At 37.9% G+C, this 26,479-nt stretch overlaps 1 protein-coding gene across 1 annotated transcript in view; it reads left to right on the top strand.

The window, feature by feature from the left end:
- LOC309874544 (myosin-IIIa-like) overlaps positions 1-26,479 on the top strand; it is a gene marked incomplete at both ends in the record, with an annotated part of 40,234 nt that overhangs the window by 9,008 nt on the left and 4,747 nt on the right. The window contains 2 exons of the mRNA XM_082752792.1: positions 14,271-14,375; positions 16,146-16,245. Of these exons, the coding sequence (XP_082608918.1) occupies positions 14,271-14,375; positions 16,146-16,245 (205 nt within the window). The remainder of the gene's footprint in view (positions 1-14,270; positions 14,376-16,145; positions 16,246-26,479) is intronic.

The following is a 26,479-nucleotide window of genomic DNA, read 5'->3' as shown; positions in this document are numbered from 1 at the left end:
ACTGCTAGAGAGGATTCTTGCCAGGATTTTTTTTTATTTTTTTTTTAAGCCTTGTCATGTGTTTCCAGAGATGTAGGCAGAAGAAATTGGCCTATTGAGTCTGTGTTGAAAAGAAACCACTTAAGTATTATACTTGGGATGAATCAGCCTAGCAGTTTTGTGTCAGCAGGCATCAGCATGATGGCACGGCTAAGGCAGAGTGTGCTATAACACATTTGTTTCAGCTGTGGCTGTTAATTAGGAAGAGAATAGATCTAAGGTAATTGGAAATTAGCTGATGGAAGATGGAGCAGAGAGGCACATCATATTGGATCTTACAGGTAAAGTGTGCAGGTTAAGGGCAGGTGGGGAGAACAAGTATCACAGCCCTTGCCTGAAACATGCTGCAAAGAACTACCAAGACTGAAGGCTGAAAGTACAACAGCAAGGTAAATAGGAGGTATTATACAGCTTTTACTGTTGTCAGCCCAAGGCTAAGGATCATAATGCAACTTATTTTTATAGTTCATTTCCTACACAGATCGGGTAGAACTTTAAGAATCATCTCAATCTGTCTCCAAAAGACACACAGTTATGCTTGTCATATTTGGGATATGCTTGGGTTTCTGAGTCACATAAGTGATCTAGTTTGTTTTATCATTCTCAATATCTTTTTGTGCTTAGGAAATAGGAAAAACATCCATTATTTTTATTTTTATAGTAAGATATTTCTGTTTTGTTTTGAGTTAGAACAGCCTGGTAGAGGAAGACATTCAGATGGAGCAACTTCCCATCCAAACATTCAATTTTGTAATATCAAAATATTTTGTAGGAACCTCTGGAGTTCTTGTTCTAGTGTGATCTTTGGCAGGGAAATCATGTGAAAATGTAGAACGGTTTGTGCTTGGAATCTGCTTCTCTAAAAACAGTTAGCCTTTTCTATTCCCTCAACCTTTTAAGGTGGGAAAATAAAAGCATAAAAAATGATTGCTGGAGATGGAGGAAATTGCCAAGAAGTTATAGAAATAAATACCTTTGTGCTGAACTTCAAGAAGACTGTCAAAGCATCTTTTTTAGGTGTTTCGGTCTTCCATGTGTGTATGTGAACATTTTAAGAATATTTGCAGTGCCCTACTGAGTTAGACCAATGGTCCATGTAGCACAGCGTGAGTCTGTCCAATTTCTGCAGTCCATTTCCCTCATGCTGTCCAGCAAACGGGTTGTATTAAGTGTCCCTGCCTATTCTGTTTATTGTCCGTATATGCTCACACTAAACCTGATGATATACTGTCATGCTCTGCAGTTTCCTCCTAGAGCATGCAATTTTAATTTTGTCATTATTACATAATTATTACTGTGTATAATATTCCACATACTAGAAAACACTGTTCTCAATGCTATGAAAGCATTTCCAAAACAAAATATTTTTGAATTTATGGTAAGAAGTTTTGAACCCTGTTCATTTGAGAAGGAAAATATGTTAAACTTTCCATTTGACTGCATGCTCTGTTTTCTGACCAGCTCTAATATTAAAAAGTACCTTCACAAACAATACTTGAGAAGTGCAACAGCACTTGAGGTAGTGCAATCTGTATGGGTATCAATTATGCACATTCCAGATTGAAATCAACCTGATTAATTTTTGTTCTCATGTAGAACCTTTTCTTGTTTCAGTGTAATCTTCAGTGGAGTAATCATGTGAAAATGTAGAATAGCTTGTGCTTTGTAACCTGCTTCTCTGAAGTGACATTAGCCTTCTCCACTCCTTCAACCTTTTAAGGTGGGAAAATAAAAGGATTAAAGAAATAGAGAAACAAAACGATAATTTGTATCATTCTACATTGTTACAGGACAATTGGTAGACTTTTTTTGATCTTCTATGTGTTTCTTGATGTTAATTGAACCTGCTGATCAGATGCTGATAACTCAAAAGAATTACAGAAGGATTATTGCTATCCAGTTGGCAGCTGTATTTGCAGATTTAAAATCTGCATGAAGTAATTCAAAACTGTTACTTTGATCTTTTAAAGTTAACTTGAGAAGGAAACTTTTAAAATGTATAAATATTTAAATTATCTTTTTAAGTCCATGGGACACTTCTATTTGTGTTTCTTTTTCTAAGGAAGAACAGAATCATTAAACCCAGTAAATAGAACCCCTAAGAGCCTGAATTAAACTGAACACAGAAAATTGTAGTGCTCCAGTTCATATGGCAGTCTTTTCCCAACCACAGACCAGTACAAATCCATTGTGTGGATACCATTTAACCTCTACTCTAACAATTGTCTAAGTAGTCTCATATGGAAAAAAATGAATAAAATGCCAGCATACCAAACTGACAGCCTGCTGTACCAGGGTAACAGGTCCATTGCAACTAGATTGTTCCTAGTGGCTTGCCTGAGCTACAATCTAGCTAAAATGCTAGTAACTGTGAGAAAACCTATCTAACGAAACATGACTCTCAAAGGAAATCTGTATGGTAAGCAGAGAGCAGCAAGCCTGGGGAGAAGTCAGACATTTTGGTGTAGTCTTAATTAGCGATGATAAGGGCAGTTGCCATTGTCTGGTAAGTCACTTACATATGCTGAGTATGTAACAAGCTGAGAGCCCATAATGCAAGTCCTTTATGTTTCTGTGTGGATCTTTTAGAAGAATTTCCACTCGTGAATTTGCCAAGAGTTGGAGAGTCCAGCAGGATGTGTAAAATATCAGTTACTTTCTCCATTCCAATACTAAAAATCAGTTTTCGTTGCAGGGGGGGCTACATCAAAGTTTAAAACAAGAAATGGACTTTGAAATGGAGAACCAAGGGGATAACAGAAGTCAGTTGTGATCTCAAGCATCTGCAAGCATTTGTCAGCATTGCAGCAGAGTTATTAAGAAGGATTTGAAGGATAGTGGTGAGGTTTTCTTTTTGTTTTGGCTGCTCCTTCAAAGCAGAAAAGAAAGCATGCCACGTTGACAATTAGCCAGTGATGGATACCAGCATTGTAAAGATAGGAGTAGATGTGCTACTACCTAAGGAAAGGTATTAGGACTGCCATGGGTCTTGACAGTAAAAGCAGCTAGCTCATGTCTGGTGTAAGTGAGAAGTGGCAGCCAGCATGAGGATTTGAGGGAAGAATGCATGGTCAAAGGTGGCTAGTTAGGGGTAAGCAGTCTCCAAGACCTTCAAGAAAGTATTGCAATAACTCCTGGATAAAGAAATGAAAGATGAGCAGTATACCTGCTGCTATGCATGTGGCCTTGAGTGAATTTCTGTGCTGTTGCACTCTTGCATTTGGAAAGAGGAGTTTAGCAAATCAGATGCTTCCAAATGTTTGCAAATGCTGACTGTAGTCCCAGACAGAGCCCTAGTATTCATGAAATATGTATAAATTTTCCTCACAGATCCATAAATGAACAGTGACAGCATGATTTACATACGTGTCAGACTGAGAAAAATGAGAGTAATTAATGGCCAAATCTAGTGTGGCTAATAATTTTGGATCCTTCACTGACCTACTTTACATGGAAGTCTCTCATGTTGCCTTTTAGACACCATGTTTAATTCTAATATATGGTGAAACTCACTGAAGTGTGTCCTTATTCAAAATAAAAAACAAATCCTCTGTTTTGTCATATACTGTCCTGTGTGTGGAGTAAGGTTATGCATCTAAAGAAGTGAATCCCAGCAGGTCTAGGTACTGCATTGCATTGGGGAAGGGAGCTGTTTTGTAACTAGAGAGCGAGGTACTGAGTGCATAGAAATCACAGAATCATTAAGCTTGGAAAGCACCTCCTGAATCATCTAGTCCAACTGTCCCCCTACCACCAATATTGCCCACTAAACCATGTCCCTAAAATTCAAGGTTGCAGTGAGGTTTGCTACAAAAGAGAAGCAACCACCATCCAAAGCAAGATCGGGGTATCAGTGTGTGTATGTGTTGGCTGAAATTGCCAGAAGCACAATAAGAACTTCTAGGATCAGGACAACTGTAACAATGTCATGAAACTCAGGTCTCTTTCCTACCTTGAGATACATGTACATTAAGAAGGATAGAGATATATCATTCAAGTATTTCTGTCACTGTTGTATGGCTTAACGTGGATGAGACTTCAGCTGTTTGATGGAGGGCAGACCGGGTGGTGTAAAACTTGAAGAGACAAGAAACTGGAAAAGAAACTGTCTACTTTTACGCTCGCCTGAAATTTTGCAGTGGGTAACAGTGTATTTACTTCTGACTCACTAATTGTGATTTTATGAGCTCTTTAGGGGTATTAATAAGCTCTGTGCTAGGTAAGCAGATCAATATGTTTTAAAAGCTGTTTATCTGAATAATCCTTGACCAGGAATGCAATGCCTTTACCTCAGTCCTATATCCTGCCCTAGTCTGAAAGGGCATGGGGACCTGTCATAGGTTTGGAGCAAGGGAAGGGTGTGATTCGTGAAGCTGCTGAACTTCATCAGGTGAAGATTTTGTCTTAAAATAACAATACTTGTAAGGAACAGGTAGGAATATGGAAACTGGAGGCCTCTGTGAGTATTACACCACATCTGGAGTGACTCAGGAGTCTGAGGGAATGCACAGAAAGGTGCTGGTGGTCTCATTTTGTCTTTCAAAGAGATGAGCCTATCTAGCAACAATAAAGACATTACTGTATAGAATACTTCTCTTTTATGTTAAATAGTGGATCTTCTGATTTGTACAGAGGCGTAATTTATTTGGGATTTTCCTTTTGAGAGCTTGCAGTATGTCTTTGTTAGATACCACAGTTGCTGTACACAGAGGTGTTACTATCCGAGACAATAAAGGCAGGTTTATGGAGGTGTGAAAACGTGGTGGAGTTTTGAAAACACACTGTATGGAAGTTGGTCTGTCTAATAAAATGCTATAATAGCAGGTATGCTTTTTTTTTTTTTTTTTTTTTAGATGGGAGATTTAGTTTAAAACAATCATCTTTCAGAAAGTAAGCGTAGTGGAAAATAAAGTTCTTTTTTCAGTGGGGGAGTGTTGGAGGGGAAGGGAGTTGTGATTTGTCTAACATCAGGTATTTCCAAATGACACATATAGAAGAAAAATTAAACAATTGAAAATTGCTTTTTCATATTATTCAATGTGGATCATTTTTCAGCAATGTCTGTGGTTATAATTGCTCCACTCTGACCAACATTGAATAATTTGATCCATTACACATCTGAATCAGCCTTGATTTCTCCATTTCTAATGTGTACCTCTTTGCTTCCCAATTATAGCAATTTTTCACTCTTGAATTATATCCCATTTTCCCAAGATCAAAGTTGTATGGCTACAACTATTATTTTGTGCTTCAAAGTTTTAGTAAATACTGGTATTTTTTTTCTGCAAGATGAGTATTTTATATTACATTGTGGTTTGCAGGGTCCACATCTTTTAGGCAGCCATTGAGCATATATTACGGCCCACATTGCTGAAGAATATAGAAAATGCAAAAAGCTTGGTATGATAAATCTCTAACAACTTTGCCACCAGAAGGGGAGACAGAGAAAAAGGAAATTTTTATTATTCCACTATGTAGTTAAGTAGCATGTGAATACTATGCTCTCTATTCTAATATTTAACATTACTTTGCCTTCTATATTTTTTATTACAACTTTATTAAAGATATGAGGTTATTTTTAATCAGAAATGAATTTGTGCAGCTATAGGTTAAATCCTACATCAGCAAGCTTTCTTTAGCTTTAGCTGGGGATAGCATCAATCAAAAGAATTCTTGGGGTGGGGTTTTTCTCTTTTTGATTTAGACACCTGAAGGTTAAATGCTTAAATTCAAATGGGATATTTTTGCTGTCTTTGTTCTCAGTTTATACATGTATGTTGGATTCCTTTATAAAAGGTGTGTCTGGAGCAAGTGGACTTGTCTGCAGGGAGGGAGATTCTTCCTCCTTGTTCTTTGTCAGGCAGAGAGGTTGGAGGCTGCAGAATTTGGGAGAAGAGCACTACAGCAATGAACCAGAAGCTGCAACGTGCAGGAAGCAGACAGGTGTCAGCACTGCCAAAAAGAAAATTTTCCTGGTGTCCAGAAAGTCAGTTTGTTGCAGCTCAGAAAGATGTTGGCTTAGCTGGAGTCAGACCCTGAAAGCAAAGACCTGTCTTGCATGCACGCTGTGAGGAGGGGGAGGTCGATTTACAGAGCACTTTGATTTCAACTGTTTGAGCTAATCTCTCTGAGTTAAGTATTCTAGTAGCTCATTTAAAACAAAACAAAACACTTCTGATTTCAGAGTCCTTTTGGTTCTTACAAAATTTTCTGTATGTTTTGGTATGTACCTCTCAATATTCTTGCAGGTTTAGGATCCCGTCACAGTTACTGAGTCACCATAGCTGCTTTTGCAGTCACCAGAGAGAGGCAGGGAACTCCAGAGAGTGGTTAAATTGACCTGTCCTGCACTCTGCTGAGTGGAGAGGAATTGCCTTTAGGATAAGTCTGTTTCAGCTTTACTCCTTTTGTAAAAAGAGCCTGGAGACAAGGCCCATTGTTTCGATCCGTGCTTTCCCAGCCATGCTTTCAGACTCAATAGGGATGATTTTGATTGCAGTCATTTAAATTACAGTGAATTATACTAAATTATTGTCTTCATCTAAGAACACAGACATAAAATGAATTATGTGTAGTGTGGACATGATAGTGCTTGGAACTACTGTCTGAACCTTGATTCATATAGAAATGAGGCTACAAAAGAGGAAGATGCTTTGAAACATTTTGTAATTGGTAAGGACTGAACAAGGGCAACGTGCTTCTGAGCAGGCAATAGAAGCTGTGAAGTGCTTGCTGTTACTCAGCCCACCTTACTGCTAGGCTTCTTGTGTTTTCCGGAGCCTTAGCTAAGCTTGCAGCAGACAGTAGAAATGTTTCTTTTGATGTTACTGATCTCTAACTTAGGCTCCTATTTTTCTCCCTACCTAAATGAGTGTTTTTGCATTCTGAAAGTTATTTTTACCATTGCTCCTTATGTAAAATAATAAATGAAAATAAACTGATGATTTGCACTAAGGTTTTTGTATCAAAATGTTCCATCTTGGTAAACTGTCTCTTGTGCTTGTTCAGAAAGTCCTGGACTCTTTACTGACCAGTGTCTTTTGGTTTTGTAGTAGCTAGGTCTGATTTTGCAAAATGATCCTTGAACGGAAATGTAGTGGGAAATAAGTTTCTTGTATACACTAAGGCCCTAGAGTTATCTTTGGATGACTTTATACAGTCCAAAAGTACAAACAGGCTTTGGAAACCATCACTAAAATAAGAAGCTTCCCTTTTGGTGTTTCCACAGCTCAAAATATATTATCATAAAATGCTGCATTTTAAAAGCTGCAAGCTTTTGTATGTAGGGAAAAACAATATCGGCATAGATGTGATCTTTTCTATTTTGGCCACAGAGTGAGGTGGAGACTTCTGTGTTCTGACTGAGAAAAAGAAGAGACTGAAGGACACCGTTTCTTGAGAAGGAACAGGCAAACTTTTCCTCTGGGTGCTTGTGTTGTCACTGCATGAACTTGACAAGGAAAATGAGAAGTTAAAAGCCAAACTGAAAGCGGAGATATCAGAAGCAACAAACAAACAGCCGTGAGGCAGTGACTAACAGCCCTGAAGGTGCTAGATGATGTAAAAGAGCAAAACTACAAATAGCACATGGACTGTGATCACTGAAGCTAAATAACAACTCAGGAAAGATGTCTTTCAGAGACATGTCTCGTTCATGCTAAATTGAAAGCAATCAGCTTTACCTAAAAGCCAAGAGCATTGGTATAGTTTCTTTTGATTATAGGTTGTCTTGTACTATTGTTAGAAAAAAAATAGGAGTCACAATGCACATCTTTCCTCTGTTTGATGTGGAATTAAAAATATGCTGTACAGTCAAGAGCTGCATGTTGAACCACTTGGCCCATCGAAGAAACTGATGTGGTTCTCCAAGTCAAGGACCCATGGTATCTGTGGTTGGTATGAGACGTCAGTGGAAAGTGTTCTTTGGCTGTAGACAGCTGTAGAGACATGACACTGTGCAGGCAAAGAACAGGAATTAATCTGGTCACAACTGACTGTGACAGCCAGTGTGGTGAGAAATGGAGTCCATCAAGTTCTTGGAGACAGAAGGCAAAGGAAATGACTCTGGAAATGGCCATATGAGGTTGGTTCTGCTCTAAATGACAAGTTCTGTTTTGAAAAGTTGAAGATGGAAGGATATTTGAGTGTAAGAGATCCCAAGATAATTGCATTCATTTTCCTGAGGAAAGGAAGGTTGGTGGAGCAGTGGAGTAGGAGTAATTGGCCTTCAAAAAGATTGCTTCACCTAGCTTGGAAAACTGGTAGGTAACTGTGCTTAGCGAAATAGCATAAAAAATGAAGGAAAGTGGGATAGTTGGGCAGGTACTGAAAGAAACAGGATAACTGGTGTTGTAAGGGGAAAGCAATAGATGGCATCATGCCTTTTGTAAGGATTTGTTGTGTTTCCATGTGACATCCTTGTGAGGAAAACATTTATGTGAAGTTTCTGCAACTTCCACAATAAAAAAATCTAATTTTTGTAAAACTTTACTCAAAGAACAGTGGTAAGTAATTCACTTTCAGGCAGGGAAAACCACAAGTGGGCATCAGCTTTTGGCCTGTTTCTGTTCATTAATAACCTAGGTGAGGAAACAAATTCTGCATAAAAAGTCCAAAATGGACACCTAGCTGAATTACAGACACGTTGGAGAATAGCTTCGTATTCCCTGTTGTGACACACTGAGGAACTTCTTGGAATCACGGTATAAATGCAGTAGACACATGTAAAGTACTGCTCCCTATAGGAGGAAGAAGTGGGATATGTCTGACTAGGCCATGGGATTGCAGAAATGGGATCTGCAAAGTGCAGATGTTTCTCTCTCTTTTGTTTTCTCTCCAGTTTTTCCCAGCTGAGACTCCCAAAGGAATACCATATTCAGTCTTGTGCAAAATATTTCACAAACATCAGTGGCAAATTGTACACAGTCTGTGTTTAGAAAAAGTATATTATGTCAAAAGGTTATAGCAACTAACTTTTTTTTCAGCCCACAAAAGAGGAAAATAGCATGTCATGCTATTATATAGCATATATAACATCTTCTATAGTCAGAGAAGATGTTAAATAGAGAAAAACAACCATTTATTTTTAAAAGCTATAGGGAAGGGTAAAAGTAAAGCAGTTTTATTGTCAGCAAGGAATATTTGGGTTGGATGGTAGGAAATATGCCCTGACTACAGGGCAAGTGAAACCCACCAGCTGCTTAAATGGGAATCTTCTTCACTGGGAGATTTTTAGGAGTAGGTTAGTCCAGGTGTCTGTCAAGAACCACTTGAAGGTACTAGATCTCTACACAATGAAAATACAGTGGGTTAAATTACTTTTCATTCCTGTTTATACATGTTTCTGTAGTTTTGTGACCAAAAAGCAGCAGCAGATCAGATCTTTTTTTTTCTTAAGAAAGCCAGGACCAAAAGGAAGGTACAGCCAGCTCAGGGGCTGGCAGCACTGTCATACTGCCTGCTCAGGGAAACAGCTGAAATGTATTGATCTATCAAAGAATAGGAGAGAAAAAAAAAACTAGTGCCTGAGATGCTTCTAGGATTCTTGTGTGTGAAGACATAAAGCAAGATGGGACAAAGCTACTTTTTCATAACTATTACTTGTGTATGCCTCAAGTTGTGCATGTGTGAGGTGTTACCCAACCAATTCTGTCCATGCAGCCTGTAAGGATGGGGCAAGTAGTAACTGTAGTAGTTGTTACTATAGCTGTTCGAATCCAAGCTGCTGAAATAAGATGAAAGTGCCTTGACAACTGCAGGATGCAAGCAAATTTCACCTGACAGCTCAGCACAGATGCATAAATTAGGAGCAGCTGGATGATTAAAGGCTGTAATAGTCCTAACAAAAGTGCAACTGATAGTTCTCTTAAAAGTGAAGCTGATGCTTGAATTGTTATTCAGTGGGCTTCAGAAACCAGAAGAGCTGAGCACAGAGAAAAGTATCAGCTGGGTCAGGTGAAGAGTGAGTAAGACCTACTCAGAGAAAAGAACAACTGCACGACTGTGATGTGGTGACAATTTTAACTGACATTTCATGTTAGAATCGTGCTATTTTATCAATCTATTGCAGGAGAGAGCTTTGCATTCTAATAGCTCAATTATAGCAGCACAAGGTTGTGGCAGATGGGTGGGTGGAGGACTGTGTGTCATCCTGGTATGAGTCTTTGCCTTTTGAGTGCCAGAAAATCATAAGGGAGGAGCTCTTTGTCACCGCTCTAGAAGTCATAAGCACATTTTCAGATGGATCAAGTCTTCTATCAAGTTCTGAGTATGCAAGAATTCCTTAGTCCTTTTCTCCTGTCTGTCTGAATGTCCAGACTAGGGACTGAGTATTTTTAAATCCAAATATTATTAACCATATAAAAATACAGCTTGACAAGCACCTTCAGAGGTTATTGGGTCCATCCCTCTGCTCAAAGATGATTAACTTCAAAGTTACAGTTTTGTACCAGGTCTTTTCCGTCTCTGGTTTTGGTATCTTCAAGGATGTAGATATTGCATTCTTGCTGAGTGATGTCTTCCAGATCTTAAGGACTCTCAGTGGGAAAATGCTTTCATGGTGTCCAGTAGGAATCTACCATCTTGCAGCTGGTAGCTGTTGCCTCTCATCCTTTTGCTGAGTGCCTCTGGGAATCATTTGTCTCTGTCTTCTGCACCTTCTTTTACGTAGTCCAAAGACTTCCATTTACCCCTTCAAGTTGGCACAATGGGTGGCTTGCAACAAAATAATAGCTACCAACACCTCTATTCTCTAGATGATCACTGGAAAGAAGAAAGTTTTTGTTTGTTTGTTTGTTTTTGTTTTGTTTTTTGTTTTGTTTTGTTTTAATGTATTTTTGTTGCCTTCATGATTTGTTGTTGTACAAGCATTGCAGTTAGCTACACTCATACACAGTAACTTTGGTAGGAGGTTGCACAGGTTTTACTGTCGACAATGTACTACTAAGAAGCTGCAGAAATCATAAATGCAAGCTGCAATATTTATCAGCACCTCAGGAAACTTCCAGTCTGGCAGGACTACTAAGTAATATTAATCCAATAATCTCATTGAAGGACTGCATGATTTAAGAAAATGTGATTTTAAAATATTTATTTAAGTTTTTATGGCTCTGTCCAGATTTTAGTCAACATTCCCAAGGATACTTTATCTCCTTGCCTACTACATAGCAACAACAAAATAGGAGCTTCTACAGGCATGGTCCAGAAGTGCATCAGGCAGTAGTATTGTAGTTTTCTGTAGCCTGTAGTTTTGAGGGGGAAGAGCAGTAACTGGCTTATAATGAGAGACACTTTTGCTATTTTTATGATAAGCTTGTATTGAAAACATATGTAATTTTATGGTCTTAGGAAAAAGAGTCACTGTTTGAACTTCAGTTATAGGGACATGTGGCAGCTTCAACTGCAAAAATAAATAGTAGGAATAAGAAATGAGACCAGAGGCAATGGTTTACCCACAAGGATTTGTGTGGCCTGCAGAAAAATAGAACAAGGTTAATGCTAACCTGTGTCATCTTTGTCGTCATCGTTCCTCCCCTCCCCGCCCCACGCATCTCAGAGCACACAGATACAGTGTCTGCCATAATCTGCTTTTCTAATTGTGGTTTGTATTCTCATAATCCCTTTTCCTTCAGTTAGCTGCTTCCATTCTATTACCTAGCTTTATTTCGCCTCATCCTCCTGTGGCGGTGGTCAGAAAAAATACGAATCATCTGCTATAAGTAGAAGTACATCTTTTAGAGACAGAAGGAGCAAAAGAAAAATTGCCCTGTGCATGCAAGAGCCTCTATCTATGAGATCCTCAGCTGACCTCTACCTAACTGCTGCTCTGCTTGGGATTCACTGTAGATGTGATCGCCCCCGGTGATATGGGTGACTTTTGTTATTCTGCTCAAGACCTGCTCAGCTGAGCTTTTACATACCTACTTTCAGTTTTGGTTTGATGTGAAATTACTGTTTTTAGTACCTTACTTCACCTGGTATTTTATGTAATTTCTATCTAATAATACAGATAGTTATAACAGATGCTTATATTTTACAAGATTGGTAGAAAAATTAGTTAAAGCAACATGTTAAAGCGAAAATAAACACTGTTTTCCCAGGCGATTAAATTCAGTGTTGGCTTTACTACCTACATATTGAAGAAGGTGATTTCTGGAGTATTGTTCCTTCTCCCATCTACAGAAAGAATATATCACTTCTGTGTTAGTCCTCTTTGCCTCGCACAGAAAGCCTAACAGATATCCAGATCTGTAACCAAAATAGAAGACCCATCTATAAAAAGCAAAATTTTAATGTTAGATTAGATAAGAAAAATATTTTACAGATTATATTTATGCGATTTATTTCACAGCTGTTTTGCCAGTTCTCAGACAGTGCCCTGCAATGCAAGTGCATTAATTGAACTGGACTTGTCATCATCCATTGGGTATGATTAAATATGTCGGTGATGTGGCAAAGCTAAAACAGCTGAGATTCTGGAAGGTGAATGGCATTGTAGAAAATGTAAGTAGAAAAAGGCAATGGAGAAGGCAGACCAGTATGCCTAAAGACAGTAAATTCAATCCTGCTTCGGAATCTGACCCTGATCCCACAAAGCACTTAATCTCATCATTTACGCACATGAGTTTTTCCCTTCTCTAAGCATACATATTGTCCCACTGAAGTTAGAGGGTGAGACTAAGCAAGTACCAAGACTGCTGCCGTACATCTCAGCATTTATCAGACCACAGCCTTCACTGACCTGACAGGGGGAAATATCTTACCACAGCACTTATTTATTGAATGATATTTGTGTAGGCATTCACGCAGTGCAAGTTCAGTGCAACCCAGGGTTCCTACAGTAGTCAGAAAATTGTTGTTTTGTTTGGGTACAAAGGGATGTAAAGTGGTTTTGCTGTAAGGTGCAAGTCTTTTCTGTAGTTGCTGCACAGTAAAGAAAAAAAAAAAAAAAGTAGAGGTATACAAGAACAGATTTAAAAAAAAAAAATCAAATATAAAAGTGTCCAATGTCTGGAGTTCTACCGTTGGAAGATTTTATTGATAAATTATGCCATCATGAATAAGCTACCCTATTTGCAGTCAGAAGGATTTGCAATTTTGTGCTACTTTGATAAAATGTCTTATGTGGGTATTTATTTTGGTATAAAAAGCTACTAGATGTTACAGTGTAAAACTTAAAGATTATTTCATTGTTTTATTAGAAGCAGCTACTACTTTAAAGAGGCAGTGGCTCTCTAATCAATGAGTTTTTTTAGGCGCTGCAGAGTAGGTATCATTAGGGATAGTTTAAGACTTCAAGTACTGATTTCATCTTTGCAGGTACAGAACTGCTACAGACTTAAATTGTTGCTTCTTCCTCCTGAAAATGTTAAGTGGTAAAAGAATAAACATATGAAATGTTGCAGTTCTAAGCTAAATTGCTGGTAATCTTTAGAGCACAAGGTCAAACCTGTGCTTCTTGTGTATACAGAAGCAAAGGGACAGGTCTTGCTGGAGTCTGTCTGCAACTGAGGCAGGAGAAAGTGTAGGTTGTGGCTGTCTGCATCTGAACGAGGAGCTGAGAGGGCTGATTCCACAAGGGCTATAATTTATCCTACATCCATGACCCACCTGGTTTTGGTGATAAACGTGACGTCTCTTTCCACTGTGCTTTCATCGCCATCCATGAAGCCCGTCTCTTGTGTATAACGTCCTTCTGCACAACAAATTACATACTGCTTGGCAAAGAAGGTAACTTTTCCCTTGGAAAATTTTCCTGTTGGGGGAGTTTCTCTGCCACCTGCCTTCTGATGCCTGAAATCCATTTTACATTGTATGTAGCTTTTGTACCTGAGAATTGATGCTGTAATAATCCGCATTGCTGGTGAGTTGCACATGATGAATATAAGAAGCAATTAGCGTGCCCCACAGAACATGCTTTCACAGCAAATTTATTGCTTTATAAGCTACTTCCATTTCAGTGAAAGGCAATTGCTTATATAGGAAAACAAAAAAATAGACTGCTGTATTTGCATTTGGGCAAGCAGAATTAAATGCAGAAAGTGGTTAAAGGAGTTGGCATAAGTTGCTGTTTTTGTTGTTTGCATTAATGGTAGATGCAAGAACAAATTTGTGGTTTGCCAGTTTAATAAGGAGTTCATGCAAGCACAAATATAAAAACTACTGTAAAATAAAACCAGGTGGCTGCTCCAACATTTCTTAATTCCTTTTTATATTCCAATTTTATTTTGCAGCTGTGCAATGGTGGATCTGTGACTGATCTTGTGAAAGGGTTTCTGAAGAGAGGTGAAAGGATGAATGAACTTATAATTGCTTACATTTTACGTGAAGCTCTGATGGTAAGATAAGCTCTCAGTGAAAAGACAGTCAATATTCAGTAAATGTTTTTTTTCTTTGAATGAAGGTCATGTCCCCATTAACACAGCCTTTATAGCAGTGTTTAGTGAAATCAAGGTAAAGTGTAATGCCATCTATTGACAGATAGAAGCAGGATCACATTCACAATCCCTGGTATTCATGGGGGATTTCAACCCTAATATCTGTTGTGGGGACAGCACAGCAGGACATAGGCAATCCAGGAGGTTCCTGGAATGCATTGATGGTAACTTCCTTTTCCAAGTGAGAGAAGAGACAGTGAGGAGAGGTGACCTCCTCAGCAGTGACCATGAAATGGTGCAGTTTGGGATCCTGAGAGCAGTGAGGAAGGAGCACAGCAAGCTCGCTACCCTGGATTTTGAGAGAGCAGACTTTGGCCTCTTAAGGGATCTGCTTGGTAGAGTACAATGTGACAAAGCCCTGGAGGGAAGAGGGGCCCAATAATGCTGGTTAATATTCAATGATCACCCCCCATTCAAGCTCAGGAACAATGCATTCCAACAAAGAAGAAGTTTGGCAAAAACACCAGGAGGCCTGCATGGGTGAACACATCACCTGGGAGGGATACAGAGAAACCATCCGAGCAGCTAGGGTTAACAAAGCTAAAGCCCTGCGAGAATTAAATCTGGCCACAAAGATGATCAGAGAGCTGAAGTGCCTCTCCTATGAAGACAGGCTGAGGGAGCTGGGACCGTTCAGCCTGGAGAAGATTCCAGGAAGACCTTATGGCAGCCTTCCAGTACTCAAGGAGGTCTACAGGAAACCTGTGAAAGGACTCTTTGTCCCAGAGTGTAGTGATAGGACAAGAAATAATGGTTTTAAACTTAATTAAAAAAAAAAAAAAAAAAGTAGATTTAGGTTGGAAGTTACAAGAAGATTCTTCACTCAAAGAGTGGTAAGGCCCTGGCCCAGGCTGCCCAGAGAAGCTGTGGAAGCCCCATCCCTGGAGGTGTTCAGGGCCTGGCTGGGGCTTTGGGCAACCTGGTTTGGTGAGAGGTGTCCCTGCCCATGGCAGGAGGGTTGGGACTGGGTGATCTTTAAGGTCTCTTCCAGTCCAAGCTATTCTATGATTCTATGTAATTCAGGCAAGGTAAGTTAAGGTAAATTCATCAGTTTGTTTCATTTTTAATGGAATGGAAATTGATTTCTGACTGATTTATTTTCTAAATAACTATAGTTCTGCATGAAAATTGCTTTTATTTTGAGAAATTGCAGAAATATACCCAGAATGCTGTTCAATTTATGTCTGGCTCCAAGATATTTTTTTAATAGCAAAATGATCATTGGTCCTAGTGAATTCAAATGCCTCCACAAGAAAAAAAAAACAAAACAGCTGATCAAGTGTCTTTCTTTCTCATTGTCTTTTAATCAGAATTTGACTTCCTGCATTGGAATTGCTGATAGGCTTTAGCAGTTTTCTTTAAGTTTATACTCTAAAGATGTAATAAATAGCATATATTCATAGTTCTTTTTTTCTGCTATTATCTTAAAATTTCTATTTGACAGAAAGTTAAGCAATTAAAAATATCTATTACTCATGGTATGCCAAGAGTTTTTCCTGTAAGAATGACATCTCTGTGGTTTTGGATTATATATATTATATATATTATACATATATATTTGGATTATGTATTTTTTTTTCTCATAATTATCTGCTACTTTTAGTTTCTGCAAATGTAATATAGAGGTCAGAGCTGTTAGTAAAAATATCATGTTTACATCTCACATTCCAGGGACTTCAGCATTTGCATGAAAACAAAACTATCCACCGTGATATTAAAGGAAATAATATCCTTTTGACCACTGAAGGAGGAGTCAAGCTCGTGGATTTTGGTATGTTACATTATTTATATATACGACCAATGTTGTACATTTGAAGCATGGAAAACAGAATAGAGGAAACAAAACAGAAAAGATGAGTTATATTAGCTTTTATTAAGACTTTGAATTCTTTTTTAAAAATCACTTGGATAGCGAGTCAGTTTTGACTGGATAGAAATAAATTATTTGCAGACAGTGTTTTTAGAACTTTGGCTTTTCCAGCCATTTTACTAATGCCATTTAAAAAGCATGGGTAAAGAGTAAGTTATAATACATTGTTAGTAAGTGCCAAGTGCTTCAGGGCAGGCATAGTAAGTAAAGTGACAAAACAAGTTAACAGGGCTCAAAATAAGGTTGGTGTTTAGATCCTCGAGGACCATGTGCTGATTCAGTGAGTTTAGAAACTGATAGCCAAAAGCCTTACTTTTAACTGAGAGGACTTAGAACTTAACAGAAATTGTGAAGAATGGGACAGTTCCACCTCAGTCATGTATACTTAATTTGTTTGATTTGAAATGAAACAAGGGATGCCACCTGAATGCAGCAAAAGGACATATATTATGTAGGTAATTCCCACTTTCCAAATCCTGTGAAGAGTAATGGATTAATGTTTGCAAGTCTGAACCTAAAACATTATATAAAAGGCTCTGCTCAAGTCTGTTAGATCTTAAATGATTCTTGAATGCTGTCATCTGGTTTCACCACCAGAAGGCAAGAAGCGGTGACACAGGTAAATGATGCTACCAACTATTTCTCAGACATAACACAGTGGTTTGCCTTAAAAGTTTGACTGTTGTTTTATTTAAGGGGATTATGAATTTTTTTCAGTACTTCTTATTATGAACTGTTATTCTATGGTAGTGCACTGTCTTCGAATGATTTAATTTAATTTATAGGTCACTACTTCATAGTACAGCAGCCCACTGTAAATATCATGATTCCATTCAGAAGATGGAAAATCTTCATTTTCCATTACCCTCCTATCTTGTTAATGAGATTTATTTAATTGATACATAACAATTGTTTAAACTAATCATGGGATTTTAACTCCCATTAATCTAGTGTCTTCCTGCCAGTAGATTGTATTTGTACAAACCTCCTACTTCACACACAAAATCTCCACAACTATTAGGGTTACTAATTCTGAAAATGTAGGTTTTTATGTTCATTGTTATTACTCAGATAAAATTTTCAGTTGCGAAGCCTCAAGATCTCATAAATTATTTGCCATACAGTTACTAGTATTTTCTGATTGTCTGGAAGTTTAATGTGAGGTAAAATCAATGTTTTTGCCCACAGGTTTTTAATGTGTCACAAATGCTATTTTTTAAGGTGCTGAAGGCAATTAGAGCTGTGGAGGATCAATACTTTTGAAAATTAAATCACTTATGCAAATGTCAAAATGTACAAGCTTTAGGGGTGAGGACCTCAATTCTTTGTTTGTCAGTTACTGAAATCTACTGCTAAGTCTGTAATTAAAAAATAATTTTAAAATCTTGTGGGAAAAGAATTGCGATGCTAAAGCATAGAGGAGAATGTGTAATAAACATGCATATGTGCACACACATTTACGTCGGTTGAATAAGGGCCAGTAGTCCTTCTAAAGGAAGCAAAATAAGTTCCTTCTAAAGGAACTGCACCCTACTTTAGGAATAAATAGAAACTTTATCTAGTTTTGTTTGTTTGTTTGTTTGTTTTGTTTGTTTGTTTTTTCCCTAAAGCCAATCTCAAGCCAATAATGAATATTTTCAAATGGGAAAAACTTATGCAGTCTTTGCAAAACCATCAGGGAAGACCATTCACCCTTCAGGCTGATGTTTAAGGTATTCAGCTGGGATTTGGGAGATTTGTGTCCTCTACTTAAGAGGATTTAAAACCACATTAATCAGATTTCAAGAGTATTTTTTAGCCAGGAATGTGATTTGATTAAAATCTCTCACGTTGACACAGCTACAGACTGTTGCATATAAGCGTTTATTAGATCAGGGACTGAAACTCATTGCCACTTCTTTTTTTTTTTTTTTTTTTTAACACTAAATAAACCTGTGGCTTATAATGATACAGGCTACATAATGATATAGATGCATGGACACAATCTCTTTCTACGTCTCCCAGTAGGTACTTAGTGGAAACAACATTTTTTGTTTTAGGTTAACCAATTATTACGTAGGGCGAAACAGACAAAAAACCATGAAACAACACCACAAATAATCACACAGCCCTTTCTAAGCCTGCAGCTTTTCCATTATGTAGAGGGAAATGAAGACAGTGGATTCAGGGCTCCTTTAACCAGGAAAAACTTGACAGCAGAAGTGAGCCCTTCCCAAGATAATTCTGGTTGCACTGTTCTCCTACATGCTGGTTGATGATTAGATGATCCTGAAGAACCCTTTGCTCTCCTCCCTTGATACTGCTTATGCTGGTTTGTATTTAAAGAGGTACATAAAACCCATATCTGAAAAATTGACCTGTGAAGCTTTATGGAGCACAATAAAAAAAAAAAAAACGCATGTTCTTCATCTGTATGTGTTGAGTGGTCATATTGAACTTGCATTGTTGTGTCACTTTTTTGCTCTGAAGTACTATTAGGAGCTTCTAAGAGTCACAAGTAAAAAACAAACAAACAGTTAACCTTCAATGAAACAAGTCAACTTTGACTTTTCTTTTCTTTGTTCTTTTTCTACTCACTGAACTTTAGTTATGAAATGTACCACCACTGTGAGTCCTTTCTTGTGCAGCAGCACTGACTTTTTAGAAGCTTTATTTTGTGACACAATTCATACACATTGCCTTATGGTTGTTGCGTCCTAGGCATTTATGTATGCTGTGACCATGGTTTCTGAACACTGCACAGTCTGCAATAGATGACCTTCACAATGCTATACAAGGAGTTAGATTACTATAATTTCCAGCTACAGACTGCGGATCCAAAACCCTAAGAGAGACTGAGTTGCCTGATGTAATACAGAAAGTCTATGCAAAAGCTCTCCCAAAATCTTAACAACAAACTTAAAACAGTCTTAACCGTTAGCCTTTCATAGGCATATTGATAGTTGATGAGATAAGAAAGACTTTGAAAGAATACCATGGCATTGCCTCACCCAGATTGTTTTGAAGAGTGAAATTTTTGCTTTCGCTCAAAGGTCTGCTGCAATATTGCTTAATCTGTATAGAACTCATCCCAGTATTATTCTCAGGTCTCATAAACACCTTAATCCCAATAGAGGAATTAATGATCAGAACACGGTAAGTGAGTTTATAGTATCTACATACCAATGCTTCTGGAGATAAATTGCTAATCGAGGAGTTAGCAGATAGGTGTTTTAATTTAAATTGTCCAATCTAGACGTTTGGAATACTGTTACCAGGGAAGCATCCTCTCTCCTCACTTCCATCCAGTGTGATAACTTGGATCAACAGAGATAAACAAAATCATTCTTTTTGACTACACATAATGAGAAGTACCCAAGGGGATCAACACTACAGTTTCAGTCCCTGAATTCATTAAACTTCTAGATACATTACAAAATTTGTATTTTCCTCTGTGAGAAAAGAAGGTTGACTGAAGGCAATTTAACTACCTGAATATATGTGGGAATTAGCTGTTTAGCTGTTCTGGAGGAAAACCTTTAGGGAAGGATGTTACACCTGAGAATCTCAACAATTATGCTTCAAGTTTCCCTCTGCTGTGTCAAAACAAATAATAAATAGCTGAACTTTTTTTCAAGTGTAACTGCCATGTTTTCGGTATAGGATAGAGACTTCATAGAAAAATAAACATTAAGATAAAAATAAATGTCCTGCAGCCCTTTAAAGGATGACAGCTATATAGTATTAAATAAAGAGTTGGAGACAGACAAGGTGTAAAGCAAATCCCCTTTTTATAAATATTCTTAATTACATTCACAGCTGCTCACTAGTTTTCCATGAAGGGAATGTTTTTGTTCTCACTTTTTAGAAGTCCTTTGTATATGTTTCTCAGATTTCTGGTTGCTTGCAGTTGATTCTTTATTGTAAAGAGGCAGTTTAAAAAAAAATAAAATAAAATTACCCACTAAAGATGCAGATAAGCACTTAATAAATTTTTTAGAAACTTCTATGACATAAATCCAAATGAATTAAATCTTAGATAACTTCTGAAAGTCTTGTGACCACTCTATCTGCAGTTTGTTCTGCCTAAATATCTTTCAGTGTCTGACCTTGTTTCATCAGTTTAAAAAGACACTTGCCTGAAGTTACTTGCATGCATAGCATACCTCATCTGTAATGAAAATTCATATATTCATCTGCATCTTACAATGTGTGACCAATTTCATAGAGAGCTGGGTGTATAACATCTGCTTATGCTGACAAATACTTGCTTCTTTGAATAGTCCCTCTCAATTCAACTTCATTTCTTGAAATCAGGATGCTTGAAATTTCTTGAAATCAATCAGGGTTTTTCATGTATTAAATACAGTTAGTCTAAGACAGAATTCCCATTCCTTTGGAAATTCTGAAATGTCAAAAAATGTGCTGTTCCAAAATTGAGAGAAAATAAACTTAGCTGTATTATTATTAGTGTTTAATTTTGTTCTGACAAAGACCAGTTTCATTTCCAAAGATCTGATGTATTTCTTAAATCCCCTGCCCTTCCAGTGAGTCTGGGAGTTTGTAAGTCAGAGACTTTCATGCTTATATGTTTTTGAAAGAAGACGATCCTAGAGGTCAGCAAGCTAGACAGGTTGATGATGTGTGGAGAATCACGTGTGAGGAAAGAACCGTTCCTATCCCAAAAGTTTTGAAACATCTAAGTCATGGGGCAAGTGATTTTTTTAGCTAAAAAGAGGAGAGTGTAATACTGATGGAAAATTCCTCTTCAGCTGTGTTTTTGAGGGTTGACCTTGCAGGATGAGAGTCTTGAACAAGAGCAGAAGTAGCTTATACTTCTCTGGGACTGCTGAAGCCTGCTGTCACAGACTAGAAGAATCTCAGGATGAGCAGCTGTTGCCTTGGAAATGGCCAGAAAAGAACATATAAATTGTACTCTACCACTTAGATTTTCAGTACCACTGTTCCTTGCTGAAGATCATGCTTGCCCATGCATCAGATGAAAATTCATACCACGTGTAATTGAAGTTACCCCATGTTGAAGTTACTACCATGAAAGGTCGTTGAAAAAACAGCTGAGAAAGTTGAGGGGAAAAAAAAAAAGACAGAGGTTAAACCTTCTTCTCTGGAATTATTTAAGCCTGTTTCTAACTACAAGAGATCCCATGACTCCCCCAGTTCACCTGGTATTGTCACTGGGAGAAAGGGAATCTCAGAAAGGACTGGTAATATCCATTTTCAGTTTCACTAATGTTATCTAAAAATCTCTATGGAAGTCTGTGGCTGAGCAATACATAGGAAGTTTCCAAGTTTGCTATGGGTAAAGCAGGTTCCAGTGGAAGACATGGAAAGAAGGTAATGCATTCTCACTGCTGCTGGCAGATGGTGGAAAATTACAAACTGTTCTGCACGCAGTTAATAGAATAATGACTTCAAGGGTTTCTTTAGCACTGTGGATAAAGAGATCACAATTTGCATAATTAAAACATGTATTGCAACATTAATAAAGTATATTTATAATGAAGATTTTTTTTTTTGTATTTCAGACATGCTTAGTTCGTATTTTTCTGCTTTTTCTTCAGAAGAAGTTTTGCACTTAAAAGTTGTGCGTGAATATTGTCTTGGCATTCCAAATGCAGTTTCGGATATCCTACTGTGCATGTAGCTGACACGATTTTAGCATGGATGTATAGTAGCCTAACAGATTAGCCTAACAGCAGGTTTAACTGGAGTATGACTCATTGGGGAAAAAGTAGATTAGGAAAGAGAATACTGCATTACTTTTAGACATATTGGAAAGTGGCATTACTTTGATTAATACTTGAACTATTTCTTCTGTGTAGAATGAAAGCTCAGATAAACAGAGGTCAGCTTTTGTGTGAACTATTTCTTCCACATAGTTTGGAAACTGCAGATAAATGGAGGTCAGCTTTGTTTGAAATGTAATAGGGTTTTTATTTTGCCATGGAGAAAATGATCACTCTTCTTTTAAAGCCATTTGAAGTCATCCAAAGTTAAGAGCCAACAAAATCTGAAGTTTACATTTCTGGATGGCTTTCTTACTATTCAAAATTACAATTCTGTGAAACAAGCCAAATGTAGGACATGGACTTTTTGGTAGTGTATTTTTAATGAATTAATTTCTGCTTTAAAATGCATATATAATTTCATTTAGGTAATACTAAATGAAGGTATTCAGTTCATTTCATAATTCAGTTTAGTTCATAAATTAAATTTCTTGGTTATTTCCCATCCCAAAAGAATTTGTAGTAATTCTGTCAGCATTCTCTGTTATGATTCCGTAGTGGTATGCTACTGCTTTTCTTGCAGATTATGAAATATTGATACTGCTTTACTATGATTAGTGATCAGAAACAGCTGGTCACTATAAGTCAGGTTGCATGGGTGTTTTTTTATGTTTTGTTGCATGATATTTATGCCTATTCTGATGTAGAAATATAGCCAAAATCTCTAAAATTCACTGACTATATTAAACAGGTTAAGTGTTTTTGAAGTGTAGATGAGCCAGCATTTGCTATAATGAAAAACCAAGAATAATAAAATCAGCATGTCCAAAATATTAGGGCCAATCTCAAAGTAATTAATAAGCCCATGGTAAGACTTCAGTTTAATAGATCTGCTTAATTACTCACTTCTTCTGGTTTACTGATGCATGAAGGAGGTTTCTGTTGGTCCTGTGGGGAAAGTATCTAAAATCATGGGTCAGAGGTTGGAGAGGGAACCACAGCACTGAGTCTTTCATCGTGACACCTCACCAGCTCTCATGTTCCCTTGCTGTGACACAGTGCTGTGTCACTCAGAGCCCAGTACCTCTCCCTGCCGTGACCACGCTTGGTAGTTTGTTGACTGATCACAGATCAGTCTAGCAAGCCTTGTGTGACACATGGCATTGCAGAGGGACAAAAGGCTTACAGCACTGTACTGCAAATGCTTGCAGTGTGGGTTAGGCTGCATGGATTGCAAGTTGAGAGCCACCTTGTGTGCTCTCATACCATTGGGATAGGTTGGAAAGTCAATTATGAGTGATCGAAGCTGGAGTACTGAGGCATTTTGGGAAAGGTTGCTTTAATCTCTGTCCTTTTTAATATATTATAATGATTTCCAGCTTTGCATGTCCTGCTGACATTGAAGAGGTATGCAGCATGACCTTGAGTAGTTTTCCAAACTTCTGTAGATTGCTTGTCCTAGAGTAGTCAGAATACCCTATTGTGTTTCCTTCTTCTTGCCCTGCATTAGCTATAAATGCTGTATGAATCATTCTGCAAAAAATGAAACAATTAATTAAAATAATTTCATTTGAATGTATTCAAAAATAAAAATCTTTCTGCCTTTAGCTTACTTTAAGCAATGAGTCATAGCAAGACTTGTATTTGCCTTAGTCATTCTAGCATGCATCCATAATAGAGCTGTCTGCTTCACTGGTTCAGATCAAAAACGAGCTATTATTGTGTTGTCATTTCTGCATACCATATAGCATGACACTCACATGTTACTTTTAAAAAACATTTACTAGACATCTTCTATGATGTCTCAAAAGTTTTTAAAAAAAAATAAATAAATAAAAAAAATGAAGAAAGCTTTCTTCATGAGCAGATTGTCAAAGTGCTTTGAACCCAATCAAAGTAGTAATTCCAAATTTTTCACACCAGGGTCAGCAGGGATAAGATGGATTGCATTGACGTGAGCTGTGGAATATTTTCTTTGTTGAATGTTTAATTCTTTGTCAAAGGCTTAGTCTTTACAAACTTATTTTATGGGCCATGGGTGAATGAAAACCTTTGTGCTGTCCAGTAAAAACAAAAATAAATCACGTGGCCAAATACTGTACCCAGAATAAGCTGTTCACTCGGTCTTTTGTGTTTTTTTTCCCTACTAATTCACATAAAGTTGTCATTTTTAAACAATCAAGAAGCTTGACATAGAATGCTGGTGTCAAATGTCACAGAAGAATGAAGAAAAAAAATATCCCTTTCTGGCCAGCAAAGACTTCTTGGTTTTCACCAGGGTCACAAAATACACATCTCTTGAGCCCTTTTCTTAGTCAGCCCAGACTGTTTTGTGTCTGAGTATGGCAAGAATGAAGAAAGCCTTTCTTTTATGAAGAAAGGCTGAGAGACCTGGGTCTGTTCAGCCTGGAGAAGAGAAGACTGAGAGGGGATCTCCTCAGTGTATATAAATATCTGAGGGGTGGGGGACAGAAGGATGTAGCCAACCTCTTCTCAGTGGTTTGTGGGGATAGAACAAGGGGCAATGGCTGCAAGTTAGAGGGCAGGAACTTCCGCGCTGACATGAGAAAGAACTTCTTCATGGTGAGGGTGACGGAGCACTGGAACAGGCTGCCCAGGAAATTTGTGGAGTCTCCTTCCCTGGAGATATTCAAGGCCTGTCTGGATGCCTACCTGGGCAGCCAGCTCTGAGGAACCTGCTTTGGCAGGGGGGTTGGACCCGATGATCTTTCAAGGTCCCTTCCAACCCCTACAGTTCTGTGATTCTGTGAAGAAGGACCATCTGGAAAGTATGCTGCAATGTTCTTTTTTTTTTTTTTTTTTTAGGTGATTAGGTGAGGTAGTTCTAGAATTCGTTGAAAGTCTCAATTTGAACTGACATATTTTTGTCCTTAGGTGTTTTAAATATTCTGTCACATCAGCATGGGTATTGCTAGTAACCCAGATAATCTTAGCAGGTAAACTATGTCATTCATATAAGGAGAAAATCTCCTGCGTTTTTTTTGTTTTGTTTTTTTCTTCTCCATTCATAGAGCAAAAATCCCTTTTGGGTCTCAAAAGTGGCAGTCAGCTTGAATCCAAATATGTAAGGAAGGCAACATCTAAGAAGGAGGACTTTTCTCACCAGCATACTGCACCAGATTGTGTCTAGCTGCACAAATCCCTAAGGCTCCAGAGAAGACCAGTTCTCCTGATGAAATCCACCTGGCCAATTGTGCATCAGGAAAACAAATGTTCCTGTGCATCTCTTTCAGGAAACCAGCTGAAGCCCTGAAGCATGAGATTTGATTAGAATCATTAGCGTTGTGCTGAATTGAACTGTCAGGAGCATGAGGAGGGCAGCCCATGGTCACCTGCTCTATCTAGGGCCTTGGAGAACTGGTGCAGTCAGAATTGTAGGCTTAGGGATGTTCAAATATGCCACCACACCATCCTGCCCAGTCTCCTGTAATACAAAAGTCCTCATATTTCTTAAAGAAGCTGTATTAAAACTTTTCATTTATAAAAGATTACTTTTGTCACAGGTGTAGTGAATGTTGTGCTTTTTTTTTAGGTCACTGATTGCTGTTTTATCATCTGTATGTACCCTATAATGATTCTGTATCTGATTTAGGATTTTCATTTTGTTCTCTATACTTAAAAGTGCCTTTTCTTCATCTTTAATCCATGTGGTGAATTTACTGGGAAAGCCACTGGACTTTGATTTCTTTAGTTCTCTGTGTACATGACCTATATTTTTATATTATATATTCATTGTTTTTTATCCCCCATTTACTCCATGTCTCTTAGTATTATGTTAAACACCATGGATTTTTCAACTCCTATGCAGTTCATGTACATAGTCTTCCTGGATGCTAAGCTTTTGATCTTTCTGGATTTGTAAAGGGCTGTTTGGTTAGCTTTTGGACATGCCCTATTTTAGTTAAAGATTTGCATATGTAATGTGTGTTTTCCTGAGTGTTTGGGAAGGTCTAGTTTTCCAGTTTCCTTGTCTTCGTAATCTATTTCATCATTAAAACATCACTTGCATTAAGGCAATATATAAAGGCAGGGGATATGGTTACAAAGGACATGGAAAATGCTGAGGCACTCAGTGTGATCTTTACCACAGTCTTTACTTGTGAAACTTATCTTTGGAAATTCCAGGTCTCTGCCACCAGTGGGAAAGTCTTGAGCAAGGAAAAACCTGTGGTAGAGGAGGATCGGGTTAGTGAGCATTTAAACAAATTAGATGTACACAAGTCCATGGGACCTGGTGGGATGGACCCGTGAATGCTGAGGGAGCTGGTCAATGCCATTGCAAGGCCACTCTTGATAATCTTTGAAAGATCTTACAAATCAGGGAAAGTTCCTGAAGACTGGAAGAAAGCTATTGTCACTCCTGTCTTCAAGAAGGGCAAGATGGAGGG

Source organism: Aythya marila, assembly GCF_965140915.1.
Source record: "Aythya marila genome assembly, chromosome: 2".
Lineage (NCBI taxonomy): Eukaryota > Metazoa > Chordata > Aves > Anseriformes > Anatidae > Aythya > Aythya marila.
Note: the sequence above shows the minus strand (reverse complement) of the source record. Positions and strands in the feature narration are given on the sequence as shown.